The sequence below is a fragment of the Pezoporus occidentalis genome, unplaced genomic scaffold (assembly GCF_034315485.1).
Source record: "Pezoporus occidentalis ecotype Australia unplaced genomic scaffold, CSIRO_AGI_Poc_V1 ctg153, whole genome shotgun sequence".
Lineage (NCBI taxonomy): Eukaryota > Metazoa > Chordata > Aves > Psittaciformes > Psittacidae > Pezoporus > Pezoporus occidentalis.
The window spans coordinates 39561-53667 of record NW_026913350.1 but is presented as its reverse complement, the minus strand read 5'-3'; the positions used below and the strand labels follow the sequence as shown (position 1 = coordinate 53667).

At 56.6% G+C, this 14107-nt stretch overlaps 1 protein-coding gene across 7 annotated transcripts in view; it reads left to right on the top strand.

The window, feature by feature from the left end:
• Positions 1 to 12763, top strand: part of SCMH1 (Scm polycomb group protein homolog 1) — a 60226-nt gene extending 47463 nt beyond the window's left edge. For 4 of the 7 annotated variants that reach the window (XM_062611383.1, XM_062611384.1, XM_062611378.1 and 1 more), the window contains 4 exons: positions 2229 to 2360; positions 8769 to 8972; positions 9984 to 10126; positions 11507 to 12763. In XM_062611383.1, the coding sequence (XP_062467367.1) occupies positions 2229 to 2360; positions 8769 to 8972; positions 9984 to 10126; positions 11507 to 11632 (605 nt within the window). In that variant the 3' untranslated portion in view covers positions 11633 to 12763. The remainder of the gene's footprint in view (positions 1 to 2228; positions 2361 to 8768; positions 8973 to 9983; positions 10127 to 11506) is intronic. The other 3 variants (XM_062611379.1, XM_062611381.1, XM_062611382.1) reach the window with 3 other exon arrangements.
• Positions 12764 to 14107: the final 1344 nt, after the last annotated feature.

The following is a 14107-nucleotide window of genomic DNA, read 5'->3' as shown; positions in this document are numbered from 1 at the left end:
AAGGTGTCCATCCTGATGCCTGGCGATGGCCAGCAGCACAAACCCAGGCATGGGCAGCGCCTCCCAAGGCAGGTGAGGTGAAACGAAACCTCAAAGCTGCTTCATCTTTTCCAAGCAAGGACCCTTATTTCTCAGTCTTTACCTTTCTGCAGTTTCCTCTCACTCATTCCCACACACTTATTACTTCTGTAGCTGAAAACGTAGGCCTGCCTCTTCCTCTGCCCTGGGTCAAAAGAAAGGATGAGTTAAAATGTTCCCTTTGTCCCTGTGCTCGCCATGCTGTGGGGTGTGCAGCTCCTCTGAGCAGCTCCTTTTCATCTCCAGGAAATGATCTGCTTGGTCTCAGCATCCTTCCCAAAGTGAACATTTATCTAGTCAGATTTGGGGTCCTTTTCTCCCAGGTTATTTCCTCACTGATGATTACACATGCATGGTGTTTATGGCATCTTTTGAACTGAAGGTAGTTGCATTTTTTCCCATCAGCACTGCTGAGGCAGCTCTGTGTGTGTCTCCATTTCTTTATTTTCTTGTCCTTTAAAATCAGAGGCCCCAGCTACAGACCTGCTTTGGGTTACCCTGCCATTAATTTACACTGAGCTGCAGCCTTGTGTCTTTACATGACTTCTAAAAAGAACCCAAACCAAAACCTGATCAAGCCTGTAGAAGGCATCCTCTTCTGCTGTGGTTCAGTGACTGCCTGGTGAAGGAGGTTGTGCAGTTTTAGTTAGAGGTATCCAGAGAGCATTTGTTTCTCATCTCAGCCTGAGCACCAAATGTTTCTACAAGGACTGGTCCTGAGGACAGTATTTGTCTTTCTGATAATTTCCCAGACTGGTTTGGGTCGAAAGGACCTTAAAGCTCCTCCAGCACCAACCCCTGCCACGGGCAGGGACCCCTTCCACTAGAGCAGCTTGCTCCAAGCCCCTGTGTCCAACCTGGCCTTGAACACTGCCAGGGATGGGGCAGCCACAGCTTCTCTGGGCACCCTGTGCCAGCGCCTCAGCACCCTCACAGGGAAGAGCTTCTGCCTAAGAGCTCATCTCAGTCTCCCCTCTGGCAGGTTAAAGCCATTCCCCTTGGCCTGTCCCTACAGGCCCTTGTCCAAAGCCCCTCTCCAGATTTCTTGTTAGCCCCTTTAGGTACTGTTACACAGTACAGTTTAGGTATAATAGTGCGGTGATTTATTGATGATACTGATGATATTGATGATATTGGAGTCCTAATGCCTCACTATAAGCAGCTTAATCTTTCATTTCCCCAAAGGATTCAGGTATTTTTCCCTACCTCTGTACTTGTCTTTAGCCAACTGAATTGTGACCGTGCTGCTTCCCACCCCCTGTACCTTCGTTCTGTGTTGGCGTGATGCATCCCGTTGGTGTCAGACCCAGTCGCTCCCCACCGTGTTTCTATCACCCCTTCAGCACTGTTCCTGCCCTGCCCCACCAGCTGGGGCTGCTCCAGGCTCCTGGTATTCATCCACCTGGAACACTGCAGGCTCCCACATGTGGCCCATGCTTAGGGCAGCTGGAAGGGGAGAGCCAGCAGCACTGGGGGCCCATGCGGGCAGGCAGTGGCTGGAGGTAACCTCTTTTCATTGCTTCCCAGCTGACCATGCCTCGTGCAGGCAGGTCATGGACTGCCACCCCCTGTACCCCTTCCCTTGCTGCCGTTCCCATCGTGTTGGTGCTCCCATTCTCTGTGTTCATCCACCCATTGACACTTTGTGCAGCCTTCAGCTCTCTACAGAGAGGCATCTCACAGCCCAGCCGAGGGTCCTGTGCCGTGCTGCATGCAGAGAGCCCCAGCGTTGGGAAGCACTTGGAGAGGAGCAGCAGTGGCAGCTCTCAAGGGGTCCCTTTGGGGAAGGATGGAAACTTGGAGTCCAGTTTAATCAAGCACTGAAGTGTTCACAAACAGCTGAGAGGGGAAGAGTGGGGAGGAGCAGGAATTGCGCCGGACGAGCCGAGGGGTAGGATGAGGAGAAACGGAGTCGATCAGAGGTGTTATTTGGGGTGAAATATGGCAGGATGTGGCTAAGATTCTTCGCTAGGTTTCTCACCACCCTTTGATCAGACTTAAAGCAAAGTATAAAGTGTTAAGCACTGACAGATGTGCTGGATCGCAGCTGGAACAGGCTGCGGCCACGCTGGTGATCCTGAGTGGCTCTGGCAGGACTGGGTTTCCCAGCGAGTCTCCACTCCTAAATAGGGCTTGTTCTCTTTTCCTAGACAGAAGCAGTTCCTTAGACGGCACTCTGCAGGGACCAGGCCGGGGTACAAAGCGCTATTCCCAAGACCCCCCTCCATACAGTGCTCCTCTCTCCCCCAAGTTACCAAAGAATGACCGTCACCCTTTGGAAGGTGAGCACAGCATCTCTTCCCAAAGCTGGCTGTTTGCAGTGGCTTGTCATGGGTGCAGCAGGACGAGAGCTGCTGTGCAAAGCGAGCCGTGGGTTTAGGTCTGCTTTGCTTGGTCGCTGGCGTGGGTCAGTGCTTGGTGTTTCAGGTAGGAATGAAGCCATGCTCGCTCAAGGCAGGTTGCCCAGGCAGTTGTGTGAGGCATGTGGAATGCAGGGAGGATTCCTTCTAACCCTCATCGTCATCACCTAATACCACATAATCTGGGATTTAATTTACCCTTATTTTAGCTTCCATTGCTGGGTATTAACAGCCATAAACCTGCCCAGTTGCTTCAGTCAATCTTCCCCCCAGTTTTTCCACGCTGGTTTACTGCAGTGTATTGTACAGATGCTGATAGGCAGCTGCAGGGCCAGGAACCTGCTGCCCTTTCCCAGGATCCCATCTTGCTCCTCACAGTCCTTCCTAAGCAGCAGGGAGGGTCTCACGAGCATGTTCCCCACCAGTTGAACCACATCCCACATCACATCCCACAGTGCTGCTGCTTCCTGCCATGTCCATCAGGGAATGCTGGTGTAGATGTGCTGCAGAAGCAGTTGCAGAGATGTCCCCTGCGGTGTTTGCTCCATAGGTGTCCCTTGCATGTGGAGGTGGGAGATCCAGGGGGTTCAGGTAGCTGGAGGACCTGAGCCTGAGCAGGAGTCTTCAATAGCTGCCACCTTCCCTTTTGGTTTAAAGGGCAGACATTGTTATGGAGATTTAACCTTACTGAAGCCTTTTAATAGATTGATGGTGCAATCTGCCAAGGTTTTACTCTCAATCCTTTGTAATGCGCCCCTTAAGACCTGCTGGAGACTCTTGGCTGGGCTCACGGGTCACTGGCTTTGTGCTCTGTTGCTGTGCCTTCAGATCACCATGTCCCTGGTTCTTGCTGGGCTCGGGTGCTGAACCCACATTTGCACGTGCATGGCCTTTTTAGTCTCCATCCATCACTGTGCCCTCTGCTCTGCAGCATTACTGACCCCTTCCCTCAGTGCAGCTGATCTGGACTTGCCCCCTTGGACAGTTTCTAGTGGCATTAGTATTTACATGGAATAAAATGGTTATGTAGGTGGAGTGAAGAACAAGGTGACGTGTGGGACCAGCTCATCTATTCCAGCACAGTCAGAAACTGTTCCCTGAGGCTCAGTCTGTTTCTCACCACTAGATACATGCCCTTAGTGGTCCTCTTGACATTCTCTTCCAGTGCATCAACCACTGCACTTAGGTTAACTGTTAGTAAAGCCTTTTCACTCCTCTACCAGAAGGTGGGACTTGCAGTGCTCAGCCTGCTCTTGAAGCACAGTGATGTGCTCTGAAGATTTAAGGTGCCTTGGTTAGGTGGCGAGTATTGTACGTTCTGTTGTCAGTGAAGAGGGAAGGCTTCTGTAATGAGTAATTCCAAGAAGGAACTTAATGTTAGGTTGTCTGCAAGGTGGATTCTTAGACTACTTCAAAGTCTATTTGATTCTCTCTTGGCCTTTGAATGGGTCGTGTCATCAGGGTGCCCAGAGTACTGCATCCTAGTATCATAGAATTGTTAGGGTTGGAAAGGACCTTAACATCATCCAGGTCCAACCCCCCTGCCATGGGCAGGGACACCTCACACTAAACCAGGTCACCCAAGGCCTTGTCCAGCCTGGTCATGAACACTGCCAGGGATGGAGCATTCACAACCTCCCTGGGCAACCCATTCCAGTGCCTCACCACCCTCACAGGAAACAATTTCTTCTTTATGTCCAATCTAAACTTCCCCTGTTTCAGTTTTAACCCGTTACCCCTTGTCCTGTCACTACAGTCCCTAATGAAGAGTCCCTCCCCAGCATCCTATAGGCCCCCTTCAGATACTGGAAGTATCTTCTGTAACAGTAGAGACCAGTGGGTAGAAAGCGTGCCTTCACGTGAGGGTGGTGATCCTGTTGGGTGGATGTTGAAGTACAAGCAGGAACATCTGCATTTCAGAGGATGCATTGTAAGAATACGAGCCTGAAATACTCTGCTACTGAGTAGTTCTTGGGCAAGGAGGTTCCTCTTCTCACAGTGAGAACTCCCCAGCACAGCTCATTCTGCCTTCAGCAGCGTGACAGGACCTGAACAGCTTCCAGTCTGCCAAGCTGAAGGCAGTGAGCAGCAGTAGGAAGCTGCATTCAGCACGCCTTTGGCAAGCAGTCAGGAGGCTGAGGAGGGATTTTCCTCCTTACATTGTTCTTCCTCTCCCATCCGGGGGCATTCGTGGAGCTTTTTGCTGGAAAGCTGCAGTTCCAGCACAGTGGGGATGTGTTTTCCAAAGGCTGCCATTCCTTGGGAGCAGTGGGAGTTTAGGAGCTGTGCAGATCAGATTGGTGCTTGTGGCCACGCTCCATGCTTTCACAGCAAAACCACGCTCTTGAATCTCTAGCACTGTTTAATTGCACTTTAATGAGCTGCCTCTCCCCACTCCTGGTGGCGTCTCCTCCAGTGCTCTAAATGCAAGCTGTTACTTAAAACTAGCAGTTTGTGTAAGCAAATCTGCCTCAGGATAACCCAGGTCCTCATTGCTCCGAAGCTGGGCATGGAGGGAGGAGGGTTCTGCACAGGGGTCTGTGCCTGAGTGCATCCTGTACCCTGCACGTTGTCTTCTGCTACAGATGGGTCACAGGGCAAAGAATCATTCCCCTCTCGCCTTCTTTCCCTCTCCCCTTTCTGGAGGTGTTGGTTCTGAGCTGTTCTCTGGGTGTCTGTGGTTTTAAGACGATCCAAAGTCTCTCTTGTTGATCCTACCAAGAAGCCTCCAGTTCTGCTGCAGTACTTGCAGCCCAGCCAAACACAAGGCCAGCAATAGGTGACCTGGGCATGAATGTGCAGCTTCCCTTCTCCCCCTCAAAGCAGTGCTCCCCAGTGGGATGGGCTCCTCCTCTTCTTCAGACATAGGATCACAGCCACTTGTGAGAACACGATCACATACTTGATGAATGCATCACAGGGGCATTCACAGCAGGATGGCAACAGTGTGTTAATTGCTAAGTTAAATATTTCCTAAGGGTGGATTTTGGATCCTTAGCATTGCAATGACAGGAACCCGTGCACGTGGTGTCCCAGCAGCCCAAGCTGCAGTCTTGAATGGTTGAGCCCAGAAATTCCTTCTGCTTGCACAGGTCATAGATCCCAGCCTGGTTTGGGTTGGAAGGGACCTTGAAGCTCCTCCAGCTCCAACCCCTGCCACAGGCAGGGACCCCTTCCACTGCAGCAGCTTGCTCCAAGCCCCTGTGTCCAACCTGGCCTTGAACACTGCCAGGGATGGGGCAGCCACAGCTTCTCTGGGCACCCTGTGCCAGCGCCTCAGCACCCTCACAGGGAAGAATTCCAGGTTTCCTGCAGCCCCTTCAGGCACTGGAGCTGCTCTCAGGTCTCCCCTTCAGGAGCCTTCTCTTCTCCAGGCTGACCCAGCCCAGTTCCCTCAGCCTGGTTCCAGAGCAGAGCTGCTCCAGCCCTCGCAGCATCCCCATCCAACAGCTCCACGTCCCTCTTGTGCTGCCCCAGAGCTGGATCAGGGCTGCAGGGGGGGTCTCCCCAGAGCACAGCAGAGGGGTAGGATCCCCTCCCTGAGCTGCTGCTCACGCTCTGGGGGTGCACCCAGCACACGGGGGGGGGCTCTGGGCTGCAAGTGCCCAGTGAGCTTTGGGGTTCTCATGAGCAGTTTCAGGCACACATTTGCCTGACCACATCTGGGTGAGTGTCATGGAGCTCCCTGGAGGCTGTAGCTGTTGTCACCCCTCATTGGGTGCTGTTTCCTTGAGGATGGAGGTGGGCAGCACAGACCTGGTCGCATGCCCGCAGCACCGTGCTGTGATTGAGCATCCCCACCAATGCAGAGGGCCCCCACCAGCCCCTCTCATGTCTCTGCACTCTGCTGTGAGCCAGACCTGCTCCTTTTGCACAGGTATTTCATGGACCTGGTTTTGGGTTTTAAGCAAAACTGCCCTGTTGGAGAGGAGACCAAACGTACCTGACATGAAGAGGCTCCCATGGAGAAGCATGGGTGGAAGTCACATCCACAGTGTGCACATGGGCCAGGGGATCTCCATCCTCCCCTGAGCCAGAGCAGCCAGCTCAGGGCTGGCTTTACATCCAGCCTTGTGCTGAAATGGGATGGTGGGGAAGGGGTGCAGGAGTGAAGGAAGGGTTCAGAGTTATTCAGGAATAGCCATAAGCCAGGAATCCTCCTTCCATGCACAGAGAGCAGATGAAAACATCTGTCCTGGTGGGAAGCTGGTGCCGTGCAGGCCAGCACACAGCACAGGCCACTGGGAATAACAATCTCACACCAGTGCTGGTTGTGTGTGAGGTGTTAAGGATGTGCTGCTCTGAGAGCATCCCAGAGACCTGGAAGCAAAGAAAGGCAGAAATGCGTCGAGTGCAGAGCAGCAGAGCCCAGGAGAGGGAGGGCTGCAGTTACGTGGGTGAGAACCTCACATCTGCTTCCCTGAATTCCCAGTGCACTGGACAAGAGGGATCTCTCCCATTTTGTAGCCCCAGGAGGGGAAGCCGGGGGACGCAGGGGCTGGCTGGCTCCAGCCAAACTCACCCCTGGGATCTCCGCTCAAGCACAGGCAGCGGGAGCTGAAACCAGAGGATCCCAGTCCTGTAGCTCGTAGAAGGCAGAGAAAATAACACCTCTGAGAGAGGCTGCCCCAGTGTGGGGCCCAGTGGCTGCAGCACTCAGCAGGGCAGCAGCAGCTTAGTGGGGAAGCTGGGGAAGATCTTAGGTTGGAAAACTTCCAATACCTAAAGGGGACCTGCAAGAAACCTGGAGAGGGGCTTTGGACAAGGGCCTGTAGGGACAGGCCAAGGGGAATGGCTTGAACCTGCCAGAGGGGAGACTGAGCTGAGCTCTTAGGCAGAAGCTCTTCCCTGTGAGGGTGCTGAGGCGCTGGCACAGGGTGCCCAGAGAAGCTGTGGCTGCCCCATCCCTGGCAGTGTTCAAGGCCAGGTTGGACACAGGGGCTTGGAGCAAGCTGCTCCAGTGGAAGGGGTCCCTGCCTGTGGCAGGGGTTGGAGCTGGAGGAGCTTTAAGGTCCCTTCCAGCACAACCCCTTCAATGATTTTGCACTGGTTCTATGATCTCAGCAGCTTCAGGCCTCCTGGGCTGCAGCATCACCTCCACACCTTCATCACCATCCCAGGGCAGCACAGCTGCACTGTGCTTGCTCTCGCTTGCTGCTCCTGTGGTCTGGGAAGCCCCAGGGAAGAAGCTCAGGGCCTGGCTGGGGTTGCTCAGGTTTCTTCTTCCTCGTCCCCTACCATGGGGTCTGCGTGGCAGCAGCTCAGGGCCGTGAGCTGCATCTGGGTCTCTGTGGATACTGGGAGAGGAGCTCCAGCTCCCAGCCGGGTGCGCTGGCCCAGCCTTGCTGCAGGAGCCGTGAATATGCCAGGTATTTCATTGCTCATAGTGAAGCACGCAGGTGTCTGAGGGTGTCTCATGAGGCATCAGGTCCACCTGGACCGAGGCTTGGTTGTGCCATAGTTAAATCTACACCCGCATGGTCCTAGGATGGAGCCAGCGCAGGGTAACAGCAAAGGGAGATCTTTGCTGGCTCAGCTGATGCGTCACCCAGACAGCTCCATCCTAATGCTGCCACCGACAGATGAAAATGAGATGTGTTTCTGCATGGGGTGGTGAGGAAGCCAGGCCTGCACTGGGACCCCCAGCCAGGGAGAGCCCTCTGCCCCCTGCCCTGTCCCTCCTCTGTGTGTCCCAGCAAAGGGAGCTGTCAGTGACTTAGGGAATGAGCACGAGCCCAGCAGGAGGTCAGGGACCAGTGAGCTGTGGTCACCAGCACCTTGCTTTTGGGGCCGGAGGCTTAGCATGGCGTGAGAGCATTGCCTGGCCGTGACTGAGCTGCTCGGAGGAGCCTCCTGCTCTGCATGAGACCCACTAAAGAGAGTCCCAACGGCCTGCACGCTAACACCGGTGACGTGCATTGCTTGACCCCTGGGGGAGCATCCTCCCCTGCTCAGGGCTGTTGTGTGAGCCCTGTGCCATTGGCATCCAGAACACGCAGCCCTCCCCTGCAGTGCCCTGCAGGAGGCAGGACCCAGTACTGGCAGCAGTAAGGACCCAGGACTGCAACCCAGAGCTGGGAGCATTACCAGAGCGATGCCCCCATTACCAGAGCGATGCCAGCAGAGCCGGTGCTGTGGTCTGGGTACCAACCACCCCCACTGCCAACGGGTTGGCCTGGCACTCGCCAGGCAAGCGCTGGGCTGCAGCCCGTGGGCAGAGCCTGGTTCAGTGCCTGTGCTTCCGAGGACGCCAGCAGCAGCCGGTGCCGTGCGAGCGGTAGCGTGGTGCGCGGCGAGCGGGTGCACTGACTGCAGCTTGGTGCGTTCCAGGTGAAACCTTTGTCCTGGGAGATGGGCTCCCAGGGCCCTTGGAGCCTCGCCTGGACCCCATGGACTCTGCCTTGAACTCTGTCAATGCATCCAGCCACAGCAGGAGCTCCAGAGACTATCGCCTGCCAGGATACAGGCACCTGCACCAACCCTCTAGCCTCAGCCAGGGCAGCTCCTCTGCCTTGCGTAGGCTTAGCTCTGGGGGTAAGAGAGTTAAGAAGCCAGCCCTGCGCTTGTAACTTGGGCAGGAAAGGGCTTTTCTAACTCCAGTTACACCTTTCTAACTCCAGCGAGTACCAGAGACCTCGGCACTGACACAGGTAGTCCGAGAGGGTTGGCAGGGGCTCTAGACACAGGCAGGCGGGCGGGTGGCGATGCTGGCAGGGTCCTGCGTGGTGCGAGGTGGACGTGGAGGTCAGTGGAAGGCGCAGGCAGGAGCTGGACTGGCAGGCAGGGGGAAAGCGGTGAATTGGTGGCTGAGTCAAGGAGGACGGATTGGGAACGGGCAGGGAGAGCGGCCGGGTGAGGCTGGAGCTGCGGCGGATGCATGGTGCTTGTTTGTGCAGAGGGGATGGGGCAGGAGAGCTGTGCACCGTGGACAGGGGCAGGTGGTGGTGAAAGAAGTTGCTGTTTCTGTGCACAGCATCAGTAAAAGCCTCTAAAAAGCTCAGGGTGCTGCTGCCTCCATCCCTCAGCTGCCCCCCCAGCCGTGCTTGCAGGGAGCAGGACTTGTGTTAGCTTTGAGACAACAGAACTCGCCATGTGGGCTCAGTCCATCAGCCAACGCAGGCATGAGAACATGAACCAGCTTTGCCGTGTTAGGTTTGCTTGGAGGAGGTGTTTGGAGCAGGGGAGCACGGGGAGAAGTGGCCCTCGGGGGGAGATGTGGGAATGGAGGATCGTTCCGTGGGGCAGCGGGAACCATCAGCAGCTGGGAAGGAGCAGTGGGAATGGCAGAAGCAAACCCAGCAGAAGGGAGGCAAAGGGAACCTGGGGTTTAGAGCAGGGAAGGGGGCTCAGGGTAAAAGACTGGTCCAAAAGTAAGGCCTAAGGAAGGAGAACAAGGCTCAGTGCTAGAGCTGCACCCAGGAGCCTCTGGGTGCTGTCTCTGCCGTGGCTTTGGGAGAGGAGCCCGAGCGGCAGCTGGGGGGTGAGGCACGGCCGGAGCGGTGCTGCAGGACCCCTGGGTGACGCCGCTGTCTCCCCCCTTGCCAGGCTCAGAGAGGTACCTGGGAGGCAGGGACGTGTCCCGGCCCGGCGGCCGCGATCCCTCGTCCTGGACGGTGGAGGAGGTGATGCAGTTCATCCGGGAGGCGGATCCGCAGCTGGGACCCCACGCGGATCTCTTCCGGAAACATGTGAGTGCATCCGTGTGTGTGTGTGTGTGCACATGTGTGTTACATACAGGATGGGGTGGATCATCATGGAAGGGTGATCCAGGAGCCAGAGGAATGGCAGCGCTCTGTACTGGAGCGAGTGCCAAGGAAAGCATCCTCCCAAGTCCTGCTCCGGATCAGGGGCCGGATCCTCTTACCCAGCAGCTGCCAAGGGGAGCACATCTCAGCCCAGCTGAAGCTCCAGGGTGCGCATGGAGGGCTCGGCTCTTGGCTGGGTCGGAGCCCCAGTGCTGCCAACACAGTCCCTGTTCATCCTGGAGTCTTCACGTTCACCTCATGGCAAATTTCTCCTGGCAAGAAACACGTTCCGAGGGGGATTCATTGAGTGCGCTGCTGCTGAGCTCCCCTGTTCCCTAGAACAGGAGCCTCCCAAGGCTCTGGTGCATAAAACAGCTGCAGATGTGGAGTCTGTACAGTTCCAGCTGCATTTTGGCACCTCTGCATCCCAATTCCTCCTAACCCAGGCCCAAACCAGCCCCAGTTCTGCTGCTCCTGTTCAAGGGAGGCTTTCAGTGACCTCAAAGGAGGTTGCAGGGCTCTTAACTTCTGGCTCCAGCTACCGCACAACCCAGCTGCCCCATCCCCATCCCCAGTTTAGTCAGGAATCCACCATCCAGGGAACAGAGCATCCCAGGGAACATCCCAGGGCATCAGGCAGGAGACCTGGGAGCACTGCGGAGCGTTGGGCCCCGTTCATCTCCATTCCCTGCAGTGTCTGTTTTCCAGCCCCGTCCCCTCTGCTTGAGGGACGATGCTGCTCAGCCTGGGCACTGCAGCAGGACTGGGAGGTGAAGCCTCCTCACACCTTCGGACCAGATGATGAATAGAACCATAGAACCAAGATGATTAAGGGAGTGGAGCATCTCCCTTATGAGGAAAGACTGAGGGAGCTGGGTCTTTATAGTTTAGAGAAGAGGAGACTGAGGGGTGACCTTATAAGTGTCTATAAATATATAAAGGGGGAGTGTCACGAGGATGGAGCCAGGCTCTACTCAGTGGCAAACAATGATAGGACAAGGGGTAATGGGTACAAACTGGAACACAAGAGGTTCCACTTAAACTTGAGAAGGAACTTCTTCTCAGTGAGGGTGACGGAACACTGGAACAGGCTGCCCAGGGAGGTTGTGGAGTCTCCTTCCCTGGAGACATTCAAAGCCCGCCTGGACACATTCCTGTGTAACGTTATCTAGGTGTTCCTGCTCTGGCAGGGGGATTGGACTAGATGATCTTTTGAGGTCCCTTCCAATCTCCAGCATACTGTGATAACTGTGATAACCCCAGCCTGGGCAGGGCTGGTGCTTAGAGGGTTATCACAAGTGCTGTTGTTTCCCTTCCTTGCAGGAGATCGACGGGAAAGCCCTGCTCTTGCTGCGGAGTGACATGATGATGAAGTACATGGGGCTGAAGCTGGGCCCAGCCCTGAAGCTCACTTACCACATCGACAAGCTAAAGCAAGGCAAGTTCTGAGAGGACGCTTGGCAGGACGGACCCTGGAAGCTCCGCTCCTGGCCACCCGCACCCGCGCTCGCCTGCCCACAGGTACCGCATGCACTCACACCCATCAGCGCCGACGGACACCTCGCTGACAGCCCGGCCCCGCCGCAGGCTCCAGCCCGCCCTGTGCCAGCGGGAGGAGGCTGGAGCACAGCTGGCCCCAGGGCTTCGCACCGGACTCGAGGCATGGGCATCCCGTTTTGGAAGAGGAGGGTCCAGTCCTGCTTCCCTGGGATGGAGCCGCGGCGCTGGGCAGAGCCCATGGGAACAGGGCTGTTGGCTCCCACCCCTCGCAGCAGCGCTGGGGCACTGGACTCCTTGTGCCACCCAACCTTGGCCCTGTGGCACCACGGCAAGCTCAGAGCAGCGACCACCTCCAGCCCCGTCTTCTACATCCAGGAGCCTCTCGCGTCCCTCGGCTCCATCCTTCCTCCCACCGGGAGCACCGGGCAAGGGTCGAGACCTTCGTATTTATTTGTGACTGGGGCGGCCACGCAGCAGCACTGGGGGCACCGGGTGAGCTGAGGAGCAAGGCTGGGCCTGGTGCCCCGCGGCAGGGACGGGGCTGGGGCAGCCGGTGCGATGCTGCGGCACTCGCCTCCTCCTTTCCTCTTGTGTTCAAGTCAGGAGCTCTCTGTTCCCAGCGCTGAGGTGATTTTTGTACCCGGAGCTGAACTCGCAGCTCCTGGTGGTTTTTCCACGTTCGTCTTCCCAGGGGCTCTCCCGCTCCGATGCTGTCAGCTCCGTCCCAGCTCAGCGCAATGCAAGAGGCTGTTGGCCCTGGCAGGTCAGAGGCCCCCCGGGGCGCCCTGTCCTTGCGCTGCTCTTCCCGCGAGGGCTTTGCAGGTTGCTCCTGCCAGCCCCGTGTTATTTATTCCCATGGCACTTGAGCAGTGGCGCTGCCCCACGCGTGTCCCTGCGCCTGCAGAGGGGCATCGGAGCACCCATGGCCCAGCCAGGGTGAAGCTGGGCCCTGGGGGGTGGGAGGGGTGCCCACACGCGCAGCACACGCACGCTTCCTTCTGCAGTGACCAAAGGGCTTCCCACAAGCACTTCCCTGTGCTCCAGGCTCCAGCTCCCCCATCTAGAGCAGCGCCTCGCACTGTTCCCCCGCTCCAGAGCCCTGCGCTGGGGCAGGTTTACCCCTAAGGGGAAAAAGCTGCAAAGAAGAAAAGAAATCAAACAACAAAACACACACACACACCCCCTCAAAGCTCTAAAACAGCTTTTGTGGTGCGCGGTGAGGGCTGCGCTGCGGCTCCTGCTGCTGCGGGGGCCCCTCGGGCTCGCCCGCGGCTCAGCCAGAGCTTTCCTCTGCACTTCTTTTACCTTGTTTATAAATAAAGGGATAACCGAGAGCTGCTCCCACTGGGTGTGCGTGCGCTGCTGGGAGCGCCCCAGTGGGCCCCCCCCCCCATCCTCCATGGGGCTCTGGCCCTGCTCCTGCTGCCTGTGGGACTGCTGGGACAGACCCGGCTGAGACAAGTGATGTGGTGACCACCACCAAGGGCTCCTTAGTGAGGACAGCAAAGTGCATCGCCAGCTTCCGAGCCAGCCCTTGGACACCCCTCAGGCTCCTGCCGCCTCTCCAAAGCACTGCCTGCTGCTTGGTCCCATCCCAAGCTGATGCTCTGGACTCGAGGATGGTTTTCCCCAGGAGCATCCCCATGGGCAGCACTGTGGGTGTCTGCAGTGCACCCATGGAGGGGCTCCAGTGCTACATGAGCACAGGCACCTTCCCGTTGCCCCATGGAGTCTTTTGGCATCGCCAGTCCCCAGTGTAGGAGCAGGGGTGTGGGCAGAGGCTTTCACAAAGTCTTTGCTGCTGTTGGAGCTTGCAGGGGAGCAGCCTCTAACTGGTGCACACACACACCACAGACCCTTGGAGCAAGCTGCTCTAGTGGAAGGGGTCCCTGCCCGTGGCAGGGGTTGGAGCTGGAGGAGGTTTAAGCTCCCTTCCAACCCAAACCAGGCTGGGATTCTGTTCTATGAAACCACCCAGCAGCTCAATTCAGTTCCAAACTGTCCCTGCAGGAGCTGTGGGTTCAGTCCTGGCTCCCCAGCTCCCCCCACTGCTGGGGGGAAGCAGAGGGGAAGCCCCATAAATTCATGAATGCCTGACCCTCACTGCAGAAACACCTGGCACTGGAGCCATTGTTACGCTCCAGTATAACAGCATTATACTCCACTGTAACACTGGCACACTTCAGTCCCTTTCCTCCCCCCGTGCACCACCGGGAGCTCCTGGCTGGTTATTCATTTTATTACAAACAAGCACTGAAGGACTGAGGGGGTTGCACAGTTTTGGCCAAAACAAGGACATTTCAGGAAGAGAAAACACCCAAGTGTCAGTGGGGAGCAGGAAGGATGCACAGAGAGCATCCCCCCCTTGGCTCCTGTGGAACTGTCACGCACCAAGAACGCTCAGAGGGTCCCAGGCCAAAAGCA